Genomic DNA, 21,231 nt, shown 5'->3' on the forward strand with positions numbered 1-21,231 from the left:
TTGCAGCAGCAGAGAAGAAGCAACAACAGCAGAGGCAGCAGTGTAGCAGAAACAGACAAGGCAGTGCACAAAAACAACACAGGGCAAAACAAGGAACAAAGCAAATGAAAACTAAACAGTAACAAAAGGGAAGATACAGGGCAACAGCAAAAGCAAAGAACAAAACAATATGAACCCAAGGCCTAAGCCAAGGGCAGGGATGATAGTGAAACTGAAATGGAGCAAACTAAGGCATTCTTGAGATATACTAAAAGAATGGGAAGAGAACTAGCTTGCTATAAGCACTATTTCTCCCAATGCACAATCAACACTGCATCCTAAGCATACACAAGGAATGGCAAGAAAATCAGCTTGCTCTGAGCACTGATTTCTTCCATTACACAATCAGCACATTGCTTCTCAGATACCTAGCCTAGCATTCCATCAATTGTGACAGCAAATTTAAACATGACAGTGAATTGATACTAACAGTGAGCAACAACAAACATGAACACAACTAACTGAACTAACAATGAACAACATCTAAACAGGACACATGTTAACAGGATGAAAATAAAAACATTAACAGAAACATCACACTAAACAGGAATTAACAGAACATGAACATTAAACAAGCAGCAAATTGAACTAAAAACATTAAGCATAACAAGTGAACTGTAATTGAGCTTGTAAATTGAAAATTAACAGGACATGAGAGTCCTGGATGTTGGCTACTCCAAGCAAATAACTATTACAAACATACCCACAGTCTTATATATACCCACCACAACATTAGGGTTCTACAAAAAAAAATTCCCAACTGACAGAGCTAGGGTTGGTGAATTCTTACCTAATTGATGTAGCAACATCAAATTGAACGCAACCCATTACTACTCTACTTGTCCTTCTCTAATCTCTACCTCTCCATGCCACTGCCTCAATTTCACTCTTCTCACTCCCAACCCAATTTACCTATTTCACACTTTAGGGTTTCGGTTGAAAATGTGAATAAGTGAATTAGATGGACTAGGGGATGGGAACAATGATGGGTTATCATTGTTTGACGTGGTGACAGAGGTGGGTGGCGGAGCAGGTGGTGACAGAGGTGGAGAAGGTGGTGGCAGGACATGGTTGCAGGGAGATGGTTCTGCAGAGGGGTGGGTGGAGGAGAAGGTCGACTGGTTGGGAGAAGGGGTTGTTTGGTTAGGTGGATGGTGCTCGGTCACTAGGGTGTGAGGCGGGTGTATCTAGTTTTGATGTTCTGTGACTCTGAGCTGCGAGATGCGAAGATGGTTGGTAGATCGGACGGTGATGCGGAGGCAAGCGATGAGCAACCGTTGGATTATATGATACAACAAAATCAACGATGCCAGATGGAGTTAGGTGTTGTAGTGTTAGGCGGAGATATCAAACTTTGATGAACAGCAATGGAGCGACCGTTGGATTCAACTACCATCTAATCTGAAGGCTTGGAATTCCAGCGCTGTGGTGCTCGGCATAGACTTCAGATTTGATGCTCTATGAAGGAGCGACCGTCGGATGCTTCTGAGAAATGATCTGATGGCTGAGAACGGAGGCGCTTTTGTGTGTCGAAAATGAGGTTGTGCGCACCATTCTTCGCGGCTTCCTTGCGTAATTTCTCCCGGCTTTTCACTACTTTTCTGCTCTTTTCGCTCCGCGACTCATCCGAACTTTATTTACTACCTAAAAATGCAAAATTAATTAATAAAATATTTATTCTTGAAAACAATGAAAATACAGAATGGGATAAAATGTAGAATTAATGCACAAAAGATGAGTTAAAATGCCAACAGAAAGGGATAAATATATACAATATTTGGCACTCATCAAATACCCCAAACCTGAATTTTACTTGTCCTCAAGTAAAACAAAACTAAGGAAATCCTAACTATACCACTGTCGCTGGTCTCTCGAATGCATTTAGCGTATGCACTAAGCCTTTTAAACCACTAAGTGTCCCTAGTGGACGAGTTGAAGTCTCGTGAAGGTTTACCAGAGGTGTGCCTACAAAACCTAAGGACAAAATATGAGCTCAGATTCCATCAAACGTGACATGTGCAAAACAGTTAAGCTCACAGCAAAATGGAGATGTCAATCTAGCTATCGAAGGCACAATCCTAGCACTGATAACAAATAAGGACATGTGATAAGAGTGTAAAGTGTATCTACACATGTGTAAAGAAAGATCTGAAGTCATGACTACTAATCACCAAGAGATAGTTTCTCAGGCTAAGAACTGAGGTCGAAATCTAGCTAGCTGTCCGGACTTTACGAGAATTGTGAATGAGTTGGAGGTATTTCACAATTGCTCGCGTTGTACATCAATGGCATACACCCTCCTTGCTTACAACACAAAAACAACAAAAGATGACTATTTACATGACTCTTATTTACATTGACAATTCTCTTTTTATTTTTGGAACAAGAGATGATGGAATTGATAAATACTTGATTTTTTTTTTTTTTGTATTTTTCTGATATTTTTTTTTTCTTTTTTTTTTTTCTGAATATATACATCGTTTTTTTTTTTTTTTTTTTTTTTTTTTTTTTTAGCATAAGGAAACACTTTTGATACATACAAAAGGAAACAAAAGATTACATGACACTTTGCAAGAGGTAGCCCTTTTTGATGCACCCAGTTAAATTCGATGGTTGTCTTTCTTAATGTAACCTCCACCTTCTATCCCAACCAACCAAAGAACAAGCTAGTCAAGTTTCGTTCAGTATTCTAAAGTGATTGGCAATCGTAACTTCCTATCAAACACCTTGAAGATCGAGGCCATACATGTATTGGTAGATCGTGCGCGTGCAAATTTCTTATCACTATGTGAATTGTGCTAGAATTAGGGTGCCTAAATATCTAGACTAAGACTCCTAATAAAAATACATATTTGCACAAGAGTCAACATTTCAAGGTAAATGAGCTCCATTTTTATGATTTTTTTTTTTTAATTTTTTTTTTTGAATTTTGAATTTTCAATTTTTTTTGAAATTTTTCAATTTTTTCAAAAAAGAAGAAGGAGTTCGTTTTCAATTATGGCAAATTATCATGGTATCTACTCTATACCCCCAAACCTAAACTAAACATTGTCCTCAATGTTTCAAAATATGGAAAGAATTAAAATGCAACATATGGAAAGGGACATGCTGAGTAGAGTAAAAGGAGAGAGAATACCCGATTTTGGCGAAAGCAGAATTAAAACTCCGTTATTCAAGGCAAAAATCCAACATATTTCAGCCGAGATCATATTGGATTAGCAAAATATATACAAAAGGAACAAAAGGGTTTTTAAGAAATTTTATCTACTGGATTATATACAAAAAAAATCACCATACACCAAAAGTCTAAAGAGTTGAGGATCAACCCAAAAGAAAAAGTGTAGAGACATGGAAAGTTTCAAAACACTAAAATTGGACTTAAATGGGAGAAAAATAAAACTTTTTTTTTTTTTTTAAAAAGAAAATAAAATTTGGTTTTTGAATGGGAGCAAGCCCACTGTTTGTCCTCTAATGGAATGGAAGGAAGGCTGCGGCCCACGAAACACTAAGTTTTAATTTTGAAAGTTTAATTTGGCCCAGTTGGTTAAGGCCCGACGTTTGTTTTAAAACTTTGGTTTCGAGGTCCACTCTTGAGTGGAAACAAGCCCACAATCGGTTACAAGCTCAGCTGGGTTTAAACCCAGAGTCCAAAATACAAGTCCAATGAAAGAATTTAAACAAGCCCACAAATTAAACAAACAAGCCCACAAATAAATTATTACAAACCCAACAGAAAATAAGAGAAGCCCAAAAATTGGCTTTAATATTACATGCCCACAATTAAAAATTGGAAGCCCACAATTCGGGTTCTCTTAAATGGGTTACCTTTTAAGCACAGCCCAGCTGCTCTGATATTGTTGCAAAAACCCAGTTGGGCTTTGGTTCTTTTCCTTGGTGGCGTCCCAGCAGAGGAAAAACAGGTTCAGAACAGCAGGTCCAACAGCAAATGAAGTGAAGCAGATGCAGATGCAAATGCTATGCAGTGAAATGCAAAAATAGCTAATAAAACAACAAGAAAAACACAGCACCAATCCCCGGCAGCGGCGCCAAAATTTGGTAGGCCTCAAAGAGGTGTAAAAAATTATCCCCGGCCAAAAACTTGGTGGGCCCGGAAAAGGGTATAGAAATTATGCGCGATAAAAACGGGGGCCTACAGTAATACCGCAAGTGCACGGTCGTCAGTTGTAGCTCGTGCAAATACGGGTCGATCCACAGAGATCGGGAGTGTTTTGAGTTTTCTAGCTATTTGGGTTCCTAAATTGCTATTGGGCTATGAAGCCTTTTGGCTTAAATTGGGCTTTGAGTGCTAATGGGTTTTGGCCTTAACTTAGGCTTTTGATTAAGCCTGAATTGGATTGGGCCTTAATAATGAACTTGGGCTTTGGTCTTAAACAACTGGGTTTTGGTTAAGCCCACAGTTGACTGAATTGGGCTTCAGTTTGAAGTGAGCTTTGGGCTTGAGTGCACAGCAATGAACTGAATTGGGCTCAGCTGGCTTTGATCTTTGCTTGGATGCAGGAACTGTAAGACTGCACAGCAGCTGCACAAGTGAGCAGCAACAGTTTGCAAGGCAGGGGAAGAAGTGGCAGCAGCACAAGTGACAGAGAAGGCAATGCACAGCAGGAGAAAAGCAATGCAGCAGCAACAGGGTTGCAGCAGCAGAGAAGAAGCAACAACAGCAGAGGCAGCAGTGTAGCAGAAACAGACAAGGCAGTGCAAGCAAAAACAACACAGGGCAAAACAAGGAACAAAGCAAATGAAAACTAAACAGTAACAAAAGGGAAGATACAGGGCAACAGCAAAAGCAAAGAACAAAACAAGATGAACCAAGGCCTAAGCCAAGGGCAGGGATGATAGTGAAACTGAAATGGAGCAAAACTAAGGCATTCTTGAGATATACTAAAAGAATGGGAAGAGAACTAGCTTGCTATAAGCACTAGTTTCTCCCAATGCACAATCAACACTGCATCCTAAGCATACACAAGGAATGGCAAGAAAATCAGCTTGCTCTGAGCACTGATTTCTTCCATTACACAATCAGCACATTGCTTCTCAGATACCTAGCCTAGCATTCCATCAATTGTGACAGCAAATTTAAACATGACAGTGAATTGATACTAACAGTGAGCAACAACAAACATGAACACAACTAACTGAACTAACAATGAACAACATCTAAACAGGACACATGTTAACAGGAGATGAAAATAAAAACATTAACAGAAACATCACACTAAACAGGAATTAACAGAACATGAACATTAAACAAGCAGCAAATTGAACTAAAAACATTAAGCATAACAAGTGAACTGTAATTGAGCTTGTAAATTGAAAATTAACAGGACATGAGAGTCCTGGATGTTGGCTACTCCAAGCATAACTATTACAACATACCCACAGTCTTATATATACCCACAACACATTAGGGTTCTACAAAAAAAATTCCCAAACTGACAGAGCTAGGGTTGGTGAATTCTTACCTAATTTGATGTAGCAACATCAAATTGAACGCAACCCATTACTCTACTTGTCCTTCTCTACCTCTCCATGCCTTCAATTTCACTCTAGCTCAACCCAATTTACCTATTTCACACTTTAGGGTTTCGGTTGAAAATGTGTGAAATAAGTGAATTAGATGGACTAGGGGGATGGGAACAATGATGGGTTATCATTGTTTGACGTGGTGACAGAGGTGGGTGGCGGAGCAGGTGGTGACAGAGGTGGAGAAGGTGGTGGCAGGACATGGTTGCAGGGAGATGGTTCTGCAGAGGGGTGGGTGGAGGAGAAGGTCGACTGGTTGGGAGAAGGGGTTGTTTGGTTAGGTGGATGGTGCTCGGTCACTAGGGTGTGAGGCGGGTGTATCTAGTTTTGATGTTCTGTGACTCTGAGCTGCGAGATGCGAAGATGGTTGGTAGATCGGACGGTTGCGGAGGCAAGCGATGAGCGACCGTTGGATTATGATACAACAAAATCAACGATGCCAGATGGAGTTAGGTGTTGTAGTGTTAGGCGGAGATATCAAACTTTGATGAACAGCAATGGAGCGACCGTTGGATTCAACTACCATCTAATCTGAAGGCTTGGAATTCCAGCGCTGTGGTGCTCGGCATAGACTTCAGATTTTGATGCTCTATGAAGGAGCGACCGTCGGATGCTTCTGAGAAATGATTTGATGGCTGAGAACGGAGGCGCTTTTGTGTGTCGAAAATGAGGTTGTGCGCACCATTCTTCGCGGCTTCCTTGCGTAATTTCTCCCGGCTTTTCACTACTTTTCTGCTCTTTTCGCTCCGCGACTCATCCGAACTTTATTTACTACCTAAAAATGCAAAATTAATTAATAAAAATATTTATTCTTGAAAACAATGAAAATACAGAATATGGGATAAAATGTAGAATTAATGCACAAAAGATGAGTTAAAATGCCAACAGAAAGGGATAAATATATACAATATTTGGCACTCATCATATGGACATTCACGCGAAGGAGAATACTTGGGATACTGCTTGTCGAATTCAGCCATTATTCCAGCAATGACTGTATTAGTGAGTCGTTCGATTTGTGAATTTGTGACTTTGCAAAAATAAATAAATTATGTTCAGCTCCATAGGAACTGTCCTTACGGAATTTGTGAAAGCATTTGGCGTGACGAAAGCATGATCTTCCTAGAGACTAGTGTAATAGTCCTGAGGTAAAGTTATTTTTCAAACTGAGAGACTAGTGTAATAGTCCTGAGGTAAAGTTATTTTTCAAACTGAGTAAATCACAGAAAAAAAATGAGCTTGTAGTCAACCATGGATAGTAACTTCTCATGAGATGGTTGACATGTAGTAAAATTTGGTTGGTATGTAAGGATGGATAACTAAAGCCCCGTTTGGGATTGTTTTTTTTCTACAAAAGCACTTTGTAACAAACTTTTTAGTGAAATAGTGTTTGGTAAACTTTTTTCAAAACGCTTTTCTTCAAAAGCACTTATGTTTTAGGCCAACTTTTAAAAGCTACCCAGGAATAGCTTTTAAAAGCAGTAGAAGCAGAAGCTGTGGACCCACTCAATTTTAATTAATTGATTCTCTATTATTACCTTGTTATTATATTATAAAGACGAAATCTACCCTTAAATATTTATTTATATACAATTATTTCACTAATCAAATTTTGTTATTAATTTTTGTTATAAAATAATAATTACAACAATAATAATAATAATAGAATTTAAAGGTAAAAATTAAAAATTAAAATAAAATTAAAATATTAAATGATTAAAATATGAATAAGAATTATTATTATTTTTTATATGTATTTTTATAATATTCAAAATAAAAGAAAAATATTTTATTATTAATAGATGTAATTTAAAAAGAATTTTTAAACCATGTCTATTTTCGTAATTAGCCACATCATAAGCACTTCAACATGATAATTACCAAACATAATTTAAAGTTTGTTGGTACCACAACACTTTACATATGATAGTTTACCAAACGTCTGACTACTTTACTTTTAAAGCACAGGACAGCAACTCACAGCACAGCACAACAAAAAAGCACTTTTGTAAAACTCACATCAATACCAAACTAGGCTTAAGATAATAATCAAATTATAAGATAAAATTGATATTTCTTTTGATTTTTGGAAAAAAAGGTATCACATTTTTAATTTAGCTTAGTTTTAGGTTAAAATAAAAAAAAATGATAGTAATTTTTTTCGAGGAACCGATGGAAATTCATATGAATGTCATTCAGCTGAACCTCCCAATCCCAAAGGAAGAAAAAGGTGGCAACCATCAATCTCCCGTTCACAAACTAACTTTCTATCGACACTGACCTGACAAATTTTTCCAAGTTTATTATTATTCCGAAAATGCTAGTCTTCCCCCAATCATGTCCTCCAACCATTTCCACCATGAGGTGTCATGCAGATAGTGGTGTGATGCCACACAAAAGGATCCTCTGTTAACTCCAATCCAAGAGATCAAGGACTAAGATCACTGCCACCTAATGGGAAAGGGAATGGGGAAAGTGTAGCAGCTTCGTTATTATTCCATGTCTTCTTATTGATGAGAAATCTGCATAGTCTCACACTGTCAGGTATTAGTTGGACATCGAGCTTTAGCCAGCTAGGGATAATAGTTGTTCCATGAGCGTTTTGCTATAAAATACAAGCTACTAGGTTTGTTTACAATGTAAAAAGTGTAAAATTGGCTTGGATTCAATCTGAGAACTAGACGATGTTAAAGATGATTGGGATTGAGCATCTAAAAAATGGGATTGACCGATTGAGCATTTAAAATGGCCTCCTTTACATAAATGTTGCGGCCCCAATGGCCATGAACATGATTTGGGGAATGAGCGGTGAAGTTGCATTGCGTTGCTCTGTCCCACAACTAAACAATGAGAATTAATGGAGACCGCATTGAAAATCCATAAAAATACGAGAGGTATGTATATATCCCATGGTGACTTACCGGCTTTTCGACCAGACGCAACAGTTTTCTGAAATCTGTAACTAAATAATAATTTGCGGTTAATAAGTCAATGACAATCACAATCTAAATTTAAGTTTATCATAAAATATTTTTGCTGAAAATTTTAGAAATTTTCCTCGCCCTAGTAAAATATTTTTAATGGTTGTATGCCCATAAGATGAACGGGAAGTTGACATGATAGAAGGGTTTTCAGACACATAAAACGTGATGTTCACCTGTTGTAGCGGTCCAAAGTGTTTCCAACTCTGTCTCTCTCTGTCTTTATCCTGTGCATGTCATTTTAAGCACATCATTTCGCATCATGCCAAATTTTATGCAATTATTTTCTCCCCAACGTCACATAAAAAACGGTCATCTTGACCAACTCTGAATTAGTACATCTTTTGGATTTTAAAATCCGTTCCACAGCAACAACTACCAATCCAATCAATGATTATCCCCATGTGTTGGGTGAGATTCACCACCTCATTGCTGAAACAACAAACCAATCACAACCATCTGTCAGAAATGGAATCTGAATTTGATGTTTTGTGAACCGTACACGTGTCAAAAGTGCAGAGACGGGGGCCTTGAATGCTTTTTCACTTGAGAGTTGTCAGACAGTCTGTCCTCCAACACTAATTTGATGTTCCAGAATTCCTTTCCTTTGTCTATTTAAAACCCACAGATTTCTTGTTGATTTCTCAGAGTATCCAAAGCCAAAGAAGAAGAAGCAGCATTAGAGGAAAGAATTGTGAGATTTGGGGTTGAGATTTTCATTTTTTTTGCAATGGAAATGTTGAAAGCATCGTTCACAACAATGGCAATTCTGGGTTTTCTTTTAACTCTTGTTTTCCCTGTTATTATCAATGCTCAAGCCCCTGAACCTGCAATGGTTCCTGCAATGGCTCCCACAAGTGATGGTACGTTAATACCCCCTGAATCTGTTTTTTTTTTTCATTTTTTTTTTCTGGGGTTTGTTTTTCTTTGCAGATTGAGATTGTTTCTCAGATGGCAAAAACCATGACTAATTTCCTATTTTGTTGTTGATTTTGCAGGAAATGCTATTGATCAAGGAATAGCTTATGTTCTAATGTTGGCTGCTTTGGTGATTACATACTTGATTCATTAGTTAGAATTAGAGATGAGAAAAAATAGATTAGACTCAGATTTCATTTGGAATGTTATTTTTATTTTTTCTTCCTTTTCCTGAGTTGTAAGATAAATTCTTTTCTTTTTCTTCTATTCTTTTTCATTTCTTCCATTGTAACCTTTTTCTTTTTCTTTCTGGAATCAATTGGATGATATTTCTTTTTCAGTTTTGCCAGTCTCTTTAACTTTTTATTTCCCCAATGTTGTTAAAACAATCAAATTCTGCAAATGGTAATGGTAGTTGTAGGTACCAGTAGGTCCAAGGGTTGCTGTAGTAATCAACATTCAAGGCAGTTTGTTGTGTTTGGTTGTTAAGCTCCTTACATGGGGTTTCGAGCTAATGTACTTGCCAGTTCCCTGCAAGACATGGGCAGTCTTATCTCAAACCCCAGCCAAGCGCAAGCGAACTCAGCTTGAGAAATGGCAAGCAAAATTGCTTATAAACACCCTGCTTCAGATATGGGTGTGCACAGCATAGGCCTATGAATACACACATAACATGAAACCAGGAAAAAGGTCGGATGCTGAGGTTTCAGACTAAATTCAGTCCAGCATGGAGCTCCACTGAATTTTCCTAGTCTTGGATTCTGACTGTTCTTAATGTCTTAAGAATGGAATACTAGGAAGACTGGTAACCACGCATTATTACAGCATATTTTCAAGACACCAGTAAATTGTGGTACTGGCAAAACAAATAAACAGTGCAGTTGGAGTTGAAAAATGGTGGCAAATAAGCTATTATGTACTTTATTACTCAATTGATGCTATGAAATTTATACTTGCAATCAGTAATCACATATTGGTTTCCAATGCGTCCAAGTGCTTCAAGACACAAAAGATTCCCCAGATAATACTAGAAAAAATTTAGAAATCAGATTACATGTTTAAAACGGGAGAAAGTGTGTTCTTTTTTGCTTTGATATCCAACCTATACAAATGTCTTCTTACCAGCAAATTTTGCTGCCCACTACGGAAACATAAACCTGTAAATGGAGTAGAGCTGGCCAAGCAACGAGAATTCATCAACAGTAAAATGCAATGGATCTGCAAACACTAAGCAGAACAATTGGTTAGGAGGTGTAGTTACAAATAAAGGGCATTACTGAAAGCAATCAAAGCAAAATCCAGGAGTTCCTTGCTAACCATTATTTAATAATTAGAACTTGTTCAATCCTAGTTAGGATAATCAAACCTAACTTCTTGAAATATATTCTTCCATACACCTAAATTATTGATTATCCGTTGCCATGACTTGTTCCTGCTGTCAGTATAAAAAGGTGTCCTTATTCTTAATCTTTTGGTATCATACTACCATACTACCAAAGTTTATATTGAGATAAAGGTGTGGTGAAGGCCACAGCAGAGATGGGGTCTAAAGGGAAAAGTTGTGATAACAATGAGAAACCAGTTTATTTTATTAATCATAACATTCATAAAAAATATCGAGTAACAATTAGCACCAACCCAATTCACTGGGACTCCAACGAACAATTTTTATTTTCTTTTTTCATAAACTACAAAAGAAACAGTAAGAGACCACTACCTGTTTAAATTGCCATCTCTTTCTCTAATGCAGCCAACTCGTCTTCTTCCTTGGAGTTCTTGTTAAGAGGACGGCAATTTGGTTGATTTACTTGTGGGACATGGACCGGAGGTACAGGGTAAGTTGTTTCTGTATCAAGAATTTGTTCCTCCAACTCTAATTCTTCTAGTTCCTCGAGTTCAGCCTCCAATTCATCCTGCAAATAAGATGTTCCGACTCTTAAAAGCTGTAAATAGGTACTGGGAAAATTTAAGATGCTATAATGAGTGGCGATATCACATACCTCATCAAAGTCATAGCCGCCAATGGGATTTGCCAGTGCGGCTTGAATTTCTTTCATGGTTTCTGTTTGCTCATTGAGCTCATCCATTGTCTTGTCGACATCGCCAATGTTACTGTAAATAAATGACATTCCGCTTTAATTTTTATGAGGATTTAAACTTTAATTACCAAGGACAAAGTGGAAGAGAAAGACAACTATGCTGCCACTTACGTTGCTTTCTGCATAGCTTTCATAGCAGCTGCTCCAGTCCTCAATGCACCAACTGTCTCTGTTGTAACATTTGCACTTTCAAGCAATATCATCTGAAATGCAACCCAAGATGATAATGTTGAGAATTGGAAACCAAATTGGAGGATTATCAAGATTACTTCGAAACAGATTTTGGACAATTAAGAGATTTCGTTTTGCATGTTCACCTGATCATGAATTCGCAATTGGAAATTTCCAAGTTTCTCGACCTCGATTTCATACAACCTTTTCCTCTTTAAACATTGTATAGCAGCTACACAACAGCAAAGTATATGTAAAAATTAATAGCTGATTAAGCACCATGATAAAAAGATGAGCACAAGTTATCTACTTATACTTATTTAGTTGATTATGTTCTTATGCTTTACATAGAGGAAAATCGACATAGGGCACAGACAACAATTTAAGGACTTTGATCAACCTAATTCTGCCACGCTATATGTACAACATGGTACAAACTTACAGAGCCAGAAAACTATTCAATCACAAACATCCCAGTAAGAGTAAAGAAATATTGACGTGAGTGAAATAGTTTCTCAAAAATAAAAACCAAAATATAGAATTGACATATGTACCTTTTTTTTTCTTCGCTTTGGAAAACTCTTTTGCTTTATCCAACTCTTCAGAAACCTTCCTTAAAAAAAGGTTCTCTTTCTTCTCTAACATTTCGAGCGTCTAATGTCCATATAGTACAGGGTAAAAGTTCAGTGAACTGAGGCACAAGTAATCATATGCAACGCTACAAGGGAAAATAAGTATCCAACAACACAAATAAAAGCAATAACGTTACAAGAAACAACGCTAGCAAACACCAAAGATAAGTTCAAAAGGATGCTGATAACATTCGTTATCCCTACGATAACACACTCCCAGTGAAATTGATTAACAACCGACTAACATGAGATTGGTATAAAAAACTCCACCAGTCAATTTTAGGCTTCTTTTGTAATTCTAAACAAACCTAGCAGTACACACTCATGTTATGAAACCGATAACAACTGGACATTGAGTAAACACAAAAACACTAAAATAAATTTCGTGCCCCATAAATTATCAACTGTATTTAAAAGCAGCACAAATATTTCCTTGCACCCTTTGATCCTTAAAACGTCTAGAGATCACTAACAAGACTAACATTCACTATATACACACACAGGATCACTAGAGCCCTAGCATAAGACATAATGGATAATTCAATGAGCTTAATATTTTCAGAAATTCTTGCCCTCAATTTCACCTCAATTCAATCAATAGAGTAAAATCCAATACATATATCAACAAAATTGATCAAAACGTAGACCTTACCTCCTGCAACTTAGCTAACGTTACTAGAGCAGTTGGTTCCTGCTTAGGCTTTCCAAAAATCCGTGTAAACATCTTTGATTCTCTCTACTTACGACAAACCCTTCACTTCTTATTCTCTTCTGATCACAAAAAGTTCATATAAATCAACAAACAGACCTAAAATCAAGATAATTAAACTTCACTGTAATTAACCATTCAATCAACAATAAGAACAAACACTTTCAAATACTGACCTGTAAAAAGAACAACTTTGGATTGAGCAAGACAATTGGTTTGATGAAACGGAGATTATATATAGAGAAGACAAAAAGGGTTTCTGTAAAATTCCGGGAAGAGATCGATGGGATTTATACAGAGTCCGTCCGCGTTAGACCTAGTACAAGAAGGAAACGGGACTTCTGAAAACAGGAAAATAAAATATAAACAAAATCGTAAATATAATCCCACTGGAATTCGAAGCAGTTTCCGATACCAAGTATCGGGATGTAAGATAAGTTGAACCTGCAATGGTTCCTGCAATGGCTCCCACAAGTGCTGGTATGTTAATACCCCCTGAATCTTTTTTAGTTTTTTTTTCATTTTCTGGGGTTCGATTGTTTCTCAGATGGCAAAAACACCATGACTAATTTCCTTTTTTGTTGTTGATTTTTGCAGGAAATGCTTTGGTGATCACATATTTGATACATTAGTTAGAATTAGAGATGAGAAATAGATTAGACTCAGATTTCATTGGAATGTTTTTCTTTTTGATTTCTTCCTTTTCCTGAGTTGTAAGATAAATTATTTAATTTCTTCCATACATTCAAGGCAGTTTGTGGTGTTTGGTTGTTAAGCTCATTACATGGGGTTTCAAGCTAATGTACTTCCCAGTTCCCTACAAGACATGGGCAAGTGCAAGCCAATGCAAACTAAAATGTACTTGCCAGTTCCCTACAAGACATGGGCAAGTGCAAGCCAATGCAAATCCTTGAGAAATGGCAATCAAAATTGCTTATAACCCCTGCTTCAGATATTTGCACAGCACATGCATAAGAGTATACATAATATGAAACCAGGAAAATGGCCGATTTCAGAATCAAACTCTGTCCACCATAGAGCTTCACTGATTTTTCCTAGTTTTAGCTTTTGGCAGTATACTAGGAAGCAGGAACCAGTCACTATTACAGCATATTTTCAAGACACCACTAAATTGTGGTACTGGCAAAACAAATAAACAATGCAGTTGCAGTTGAAAAATGGTGGCAAATAAGCTATTATGTACTTTCGTTATTCAATTGATGATATGAAACTTATACTTGCAATCAGTAATCACAGAAAAAATTGAGAAGCAAGATGAGAAATTAGATTACATGTTTGAAACGGGAGAAAGTCTGTCTTCTTTTTTGGATATTATAACCCACCTATACAAATGTTTTCTAACCAGCAAATTTTGCTGCACACTGCGGAAACATAAACCTGTAAATGGAGTAGAGCTGGCCAAGCAACGAGAATTCATCAAAAGTAAAATGCAATTGATCTGCAAACACAAACCAAAACAATTGGTTAGGAGGTGTAATACAAATAAAGGGTATTACTGAAAGCAATCAAAGCAAAATCCAGGAGTTCCTTGCTAACCAATATATGACAACCGTTTCTTAAATTAAAAATTAGAATTTGTTCAATCCCAGTTAGGATAATCAAACCTAACTTCTTGAAATATATTCTTCCATACACCTAAATTATTGATTATCAGTTGCCATAACTTGTTCCTGCTGTCAGTATAAGAAGGTGTCCTTATTCTTAATCTTAATCTTTTGGTATCAAACTACCATAGCACCAAAGTTTATATTGAGATAAAGGTGTGGTGAAGGCCACAGCAGAGATGGGTTCTAAGGGGAAAGGTTGTGATGACAATGAGAAACCAGTTTATTTTATTAATCATAACGTTCATAAAAAATATTGAGTGACAATTAGCATCAACCCAGTTCACTATTTTACTGGGACTCCAACGAACAATTTTTATTTTATTTTTTCATAAAATGCAAAAGAAACATTGGAGACCACTACCTGTTTAGATTGCCATCTCTTTCTCTAATGTGGCGAACTCGTCTTCTTCCTTGGAGTTCTTTTTAAGAGGACGACGATTTGGTTGATTTACTTGTGGGACATGGACTGGAGGCACAGGGTAAGTTGTTTCTGTATCAAGAATTTGCTCCTCCAACTCTAATTCTTCTAGTTCCTCGAGTTCAGCCTCCAATTCATCCTGCAGCAAATAAGATGTTTCGACTCTTAAAAGCTATAAATAGGTTACTGGGAAAACGAAGAAACTATAATGAGTGGCGATATCACGTTACCTCATCAAAGTCATAGCCAATAGGATTTGCCAGTGCGTTTTGAATTTCTTTCATGTTTTGTGTTTGCTCATTGATCTCATCCATTGTCTTGTCGACATCGTCAATATTACTGTAAATAAGATGACATTCCGCTTTAATATACAAGGAATTAAACATTAATTACCCAGGACAAAGTGGAAGAGAAGACAACTAGGCTGCCACTTACGTTGCTTTCTGCATAGCTTTCATAGCAGCTGCTCCAGTCCTCAATGCATCAACAGTGTCTGTTGTAGCTTTTGCACCTTCAATCAGTATCATCTGGAATCCAACCCAAAGTTAATAATGTTGAGAATTTGAAACCAATTTGAAGGATCATCAAGATTACTTTGAAACAGATTTTGGAAAATTAAGAGATTTCGTATTGCATGTTCACCTGATCATGAATTCGCAATTGGAAATTTCCAAGTTGCTCGACCTGCTGTTCTAACAGCCTTTTCCTCTTCAAACAGGTTATAGCAGCTACACGACAACATAGTACATGTTAAAATTAATAGCTGATTTAGCACCATGATAATAAGATGGCATAAGCTATCTACCTATGTAGATAATTACTTTCTTGTGCTTTACATAAAAGAATTGACATAGGGCATACACAACAATTTAAGGACTTTGACCAACCTAATTCTGCCACGCCATATTGATTAAGTACAACTAAAAGATGCAGAACTAGACTATTTAGCTTAACATAGTACAAACTTACAGCGCAACAAAACTATTCAATCACAAACATCCCAGTGAGAGTAAAGAAACGTTGACGTGAGAAATACTTTTCCAAAAATAAGAACCAAAATGTAGAGTTGAAATACATACCTCTTTTGTTCTTCGCTCTGGCAAACTCTTTTGCTTTGTCCATCTCCGCAGAAACCTTCTTTAGAAGAAGGCTCTCTTTCTTCTCTAACATTTCAAGCGTCTGATGTCCATATAATACAGGTTAAAAAGTTCAATAAACTATGGCTAGCAGCACAAATAATCTTATGGTGCTATAAGGGAGAATAAGTATCCAACAACCCATATAAAAGTAATAACGTTACAAGAAACAAAGCTAACAACACCGGAGATAAGTTCAAAACAATACATATGTTTGGAGTTTGATATAACAAAAAAATCAGCAACAATATTTCTCTCTCCACTAGTCAATTTTAGGCTTCTTGTGTAATTCTAAACAAACCTAGCAGTACACTCATGTTATGAAACGATAACAACTGGACATTGAGTTAACACAACCTAAATAAATTTCGTGCCCCAGAAATCATCAACTGTATTTAAAAGCAAAACAGATATTTCTTTGCGCCCTTTGATCCTAAAAACATCTAGGGATCACTAACAAGACTAACATTCATTATATACACACGAAAGACATAATGGATAATTCAATGAGCTTAACATTTTCAGAAATTCTTGCCCTCAATTTCACCTCAATTCAATCAAAAGAGTAAAACCCAATACATATATCAACAAAATTTATCATAACGTAGACCTTACCTCATGCAACTTAGCTAACGATGATAGAGCATTTGGCTCCTGCTTAGGCTTCCCAAAAATCCGTGTAAACATCTTTGATTCTCTCTACTTACAACAAACCCTTCACTTCTTATTCTCTTCTGATCACAAAAAGTTCATATAAATCAATAAACAGACCTAAAATCAAGATATTTAAACTTCATTGTAATTAACCATTCAATCAATAACAAGAACAAACACTTTCAAATACTGACCGGTAAAAAACCAACTTGGGATTGAGCAAGAGAATTGGTTTGATAAAACGGAGACTAAATATAGAGAAGAAAAAAGGGTTTTGGTAAAATTCCGGGAAGAGATCGATGGGATTTATACAGACCTAGTACTAGAAGGAGAGGGGACTTCTGGAAACAGGAAAATAAAAATATAAACAAAATCTTAAATATAATAATCCCACTGGAATTCGAAGCAGTTTCGGATACTAAGTATCGGGATGTGAGATAAGTGGAAGTAACAAATTGGAAGATCACCGTTGGATTGTTACGTGCCAAATGCAGTGCTGGCTTTACTTTTCGTGCCGGGCAATGCCTGGCTTTACTTTTCGTGCCGGGCAATGCCTCTGTGACCCTAATCCGTTTGGGGTTAGGGAAAATTTTTGCTCGATCGTCTTTGATCTAGCAACACCTTTACCAAGTATTTTTTTTGTTTCGGATGTTAGCAAATTAGGAGATAATTACAGTGAATTTTTAGTTCATTTTTCATGTCTATGGTATCTTTATAGTTATTGTACGAAGTTAAAATCTTCTTTATATTTGCGACAACTGCAATATTGTTACAGGTTAAAATAAAGATAATGTGTACGGGTTGGTCATATATATTTTAAAACGTCATTGTTAAAGAAAACTTTCAGAAGATCTATACATGTTCACCGAGATAAGAAAACCGATAATTTTGATCCTTAGGCTCTTGTAAGTTGTAAGCATACTCTTAGATATTGCAAGCCTGGCGAAAACAAAATGCATGTCAGTGTCCGAGCCAGTTATTTCTCCAACAATCTTCAACTCTCCAATTCAGTATAGTCATAATAATATAAGTATGTAAGAGATCTCAATCTCTTTTCTTTTTCTTTTTTTTTGCCAACGTATGAGATAAGGATGTCTTTGTTTTACAACACCGACAAACTTATGCATGTGAATTAGGAGCCCTCACGTTTATTCTCAAATTTTTGATGGTACTACAAAACGAAGAGTAACAATTATCAACAAGGTGAACTTAGTTTTCGTTAATTCATCTTTTAGTTATGTCTGAGACCAAGTTCACTTTTTTTCTTTTTCTTTTTTTTTTGTATTTTTTAAACATACGACAGTTAAATATACGAGCATGAAAAAATCAACTAAAACCGAGAGTTTAACCATGGTTCCACTTTAAGTTTGCTGACGTCAAAAACATCAAAATGATTGGCCGTAGGGCTGCTAGATCGCAAATGATTTAACAGCGTTATAGAAAAAAATTACTCAAATGACAGAAATTTGAATGTACGTTTATACTCTTGACTCTTGAGTAACAATCATCTCACCATGATAGAGTATTTTTGTCCCTTATCTATGATAACATCATTATAGCTCACGAAATTAATGGTTGACTATATGAAGATGATGGAACCCGAATCTTCCAAGGTTTAGCTTGGTGCGACACAACTGCAAATTAGTGAATTAGAAGTCTATTAGGTTTATAATTTAGTTTTTTTAGTATGTTTAGGATTCCTTGTAGAGTTTTTCTAGCAAGAGTTTTTTAATCTTTAAGGAGTCTCGTGGCTTTAGGAGTAAGTTAAGAGTTTTATTAGGTTTAGTTTACTATTTTGGTTTATATAAAGATGTTGTCGGGTTTTTATTGAAACACAGTAGGAATATTAAGTTTATCGTTTGTTCTTTGTTTGCTTCTACTAGCCGTGATAAGAATCCAATTGAAGGTACAATAATGTTATAATTGACCTACAAGATCACTAAAGAAGAGGTGGAGGAAAGACGGAGGAGACAATAGTGTTATAATTGCGATTAGAGATTGTTCGAGGACATAAATGTAACCAAAAGACTTTTTTCTTATCGAAAATGAATGAAGGTACAATAATGTTATAATTGACCTACAAGATCACTAAAGAAGAGGTGGAGGAAAGACGGAGGAGACAATAATGTTATAATTGCGATTAGAAATTATTTCGAGGACATAAATGTAACCAAAAGACTTTTTTCTTATCGAAAATGAAGAGGGTATCTATGATCTATGACAAAGGAGGGATGGCTATATCATCAGTATTCCTTCAGGACAAGGAAGTTTCAAAGGGGGCTGAAATGATTGAACCCAGTTCTGTCAAGGTTTAGCTTGGTGCGACACAACTACAAATTAGTGAATTAAAAGTCTATTACACGTTTATATTTCAGTCTTTTAGTATGTTTAGGATTTCTTGTAAGATTTTTCTAGCAAAAGTTTTTTAATCCTCAAGGAGTCTCGTAGCTTTATGTGTAAGTTAAGAGTATTATTAGGGCTATTTTACTATTTTGAATTATATAAAAAAGTTGTCGGGTCTTTTATTGAGTACAAAAAAAATCTTAAGTTTGTTGTTTGTTCACTATTTGTCTCTTGTGTGTTTATCGCTTATGTTGGTCGTGATAAGAATCCAATTCTTATCAGAAGAATTATATAGCTTTTAATGGAGGGTGTCAAATTGGGAATGGCCAAATCTTTCGACCGATTGGAGTGGGCTTTTCTAATGAAAATTCTTCAACATATGTGATTTAGTTCAAAATGGTGTAACATGATCCATAAGTGTGTGTACTTCTACCATATCTCTTATGCTTAATGATTCTCCTCCATGACATTATATTTCACCCAAGGGTTTGCAACAAGGAAACTCGATGTCCCTTTGTCCGTTTATTTTAATGTTGACAAATGCATCCCAAAAAAAAGTCATATAACCTATCACAACTGATTTCATACTCATGAACAAATACATTTATAAATTAAGGAATGCAATCTTTGCAACCGTGGCTAAAATGTTCATGAACTGATTCTTTTGAATCAATCTGATTTTGCTTCAATTGTGTCTTGTATACTTCTATGAGAATATAAACAACTGAACAACTCTATGAGTAACACAATTAGATTCATTTGATTATCAACTGATCTAAAAGTGTTAAGATGAACAAGGTTAAGAGAGAAGTGTTCGTATGGCTAACTTCGATTAACTGTTATTGAGCCAACTCAATATACACGTTTAGGTACAGATACCTATATCTAAGTGAAGGTATATTTCATTTGTGTCTAACAAGCTAAAGACCATCTAACGGTGGAAAGATATTAGCTTGAATCTTAAATCAGGTTTCATCTAATGGTGAATATTGAATGCTTTGTTACCAAGGTAACATTGATTGCAAACCCTGATTTGAAGACTATATAAGGGAGAACTCTAGCAACCGAAAACCTAATACCCACACCTCATATGTGATACCAGTCATTGTTAGAGCACTGCTCGGTCGAACTCGCAAGTGTTGCTATCTCAAGCTTGTTGTCAAGTTTAGTTGTCAAAACTATAAGTCTTGATTTCTAGTCTACTTATAGAACTACTAAGGGGAGCTTGTGGAACTTCATCAACAAAAGGTATGTGGAGTCTTGAGCTCATCTATCACTCAAAATTCTATCTACTTTATCTTCTATTTGAGATAAAAGTCGTATATCTATACAGACTTCGATTATACACATTTGATATTTCGAGCTGAGTTTAACTCGCTTACATATTTCTCGAAATATGTGTTGGTAAGCTTTCGCTTTAACCAAGTTAATCTTAGGTTCTTGACGAAAGTCAAAAGATGATCATGTGAAAATCACCTGATAACCTCTTACATGATTTGTGTGAGACAATCATTTGATGTAGACTCATAATGTTTATTGATCATTCGATCACTTGAAAATTGCTTTGAAGCAAATAGTTTGTGTGAGACAGCTATTGCCGTTTTCCGAGAATGTTTCAATGATTGAAATGGAGTTTAGAACACTTAACCATGATTGGATAAAGCATAGTATGCGTACTTGCATATATGTAATCCAAGTTTGGGAACCATAGTATGCATACCCGTATGCAAACTGATTGGTTTAGTGAAAGTCCGGGAACCTTGTACGCATACCGGTACGCGTACTGGCGTGAGGTTCAGTTCGAGAATTTCTACTGAGTTTGGAAGGTATGCATACCTGTTCGCATACTGGTGAACCCAAACTAAGTCCGGCCACTTAAGTATGCGTACTCGTTTGCATACTTGAGTAGGTTATGTTCTAAAATCGGTTTGTTCATGAACTAATACAAATGCAATCTTTTGC

The 21,231-nt window shown here is 36.3% G+C and overlaps 2 protein-coding genes across 9 annotated transcripts; both read right to left on the minus strand.

Moving 5' to 3' along the window:
* Positions 1-10,378: 10,378 nt before the first annotated feature.
* On the minus strand, positions 10,379-17,253 carry LOC113349318 (vacuolar protein sorting-associated protein 32 homolog 1-like). 7 transcript variants are annotated; one of them, XM_026593267.1, is made up of 9 exons: positions 13,535-13,853; positions 13,267-13,406; positions 13,034-13,152; positions 12,304-12,403; positions 11,896-11,981; positions 11,690-11,781; positions 11,480-11,591; positions 11,197-11,392; positions 10,379-10,697 (listed from the first exon to the last, which is right to left on the minus strand). In XM_026593267.1, the coding sequence occupies exons 3-8, from the start codon at positions 13,103-13,105 to the stop codon at positions 11,201-11,203; spliced, it is 654 nt and encodes a 217-aa protein (XP_026449052.1). In that variant the 5' UTR covers positions 13,106-13,152; positions 13,267-13,406; positions 13,535-13,853; the 3' UTR covers positions 10,379-10,697; positions 11,197-11,200. The 7 variants fall into 7 exon arrangements, with proteins under 7 accessions (XP_026449052.1, XP_026449053.1, XP_026449054.1 ...); XM_026593268.1 differs by having other exon boundaries at positions 13,267-13,431; XM_026593269.1 differs by having other exon boundaries at positions 13,506-13,853.
* On the minus strand, positions 14,273-17,263 carry LOC113349319 (vacuolar protein sorting-associated protein 32 homolog 1-like). 2 transcript variants are annotated; one of them, XM_026593274.1, is made up of 8 exons: positions 17,121-17,263; positions 16,888-17,006; positions 16,216-16,315; positions 15,779-15,864; positions 15,572-15,663; positions 15,367-15,475; positions 15,080-15,275; positions 14,273-14,549 (listed from the first exon to the last, which is right to left on the minus strand). In XM_026593274.1, exons 2-7 carry the CDS (start codon positions 16,957-16,959, stop codon positions 15,084-15,086), a joined length of 651 nt encoding a protein of 216 aa, XP_026449059.1. In that variant the 5' UTR covers positions 16,960-17,006; positions 17,121-17,263; the 3' UTR covers positions 14,273-14,549; positions 15,080-15,083. The 2 variants fall into 2 exon arrangements, with proteins under 2 accessions (XP_026449059.1, XP_026449060.1); XM_026593275.1 differs by having other exon boundaries at positions 16,888-17,003; positions 17,121-17,260.
* Between the last annotated feature and the right edge of the window lie 3,968 nt (positions 17,264-21,231).

This window comes from Papaver somniferum, chromosome 2, assembly GCF_003573695.1.
Source record: "Papaver somniferum cultivar HN1 chromosome 2, ASM357369v1, whole genome shotgun sequence".
NCBI classification, from domain to species: domain Eukaryota; kingdom Viridiplantae; phylum Streptophyta; class Magnoliopsida; order Ranunculales; family Papaveraceae; genus Papaver; species Papaver somniferum.

Coding starts and splice junctions, on each gene's coding strand:
- LOC113349318 (XM_026593271.1), bottom strand. CDS start 13,105: ATGTTTACACGGATTTTTGGAAAGCCTAAGCAGGAACCAACTGCTCTA. Junction 12,404..13,033: donor CGTTAGCTAAGTTGCAGGAG/GTAAGGTCTACG, acceptor TATGGACATTAG/ACGCTCGAAATGTTAGAGAA. Junction 11,592..11,689: donor AAAGCTATGCAGAAAGCAAC/GTAAGTGGCAGC, acceptor ATTTATTTACAG/TAACATTGGCGATGTCGACA.
- LOC113349319 (XM_026593274.1), bottom strand. CDS start 16,959: ATGTTTACACGGATTTTTGGGAAGCCTAAGCAGGAGCCAAATGCTCTA. Junction 15,664..15,778: donor AATTGCGAATTCATGATCAG/GTGAACATGCAA, acceptor GTTGGATTCCAG/ATGATACTGATTGAAGGTGC. Junction 15,276..15,366: donor TTGGCTATGACTTTGATGAG/GTAACGTGATAT, acceptor TATTTGCTGCAG/GATGAATTGGAGGCTGAACT.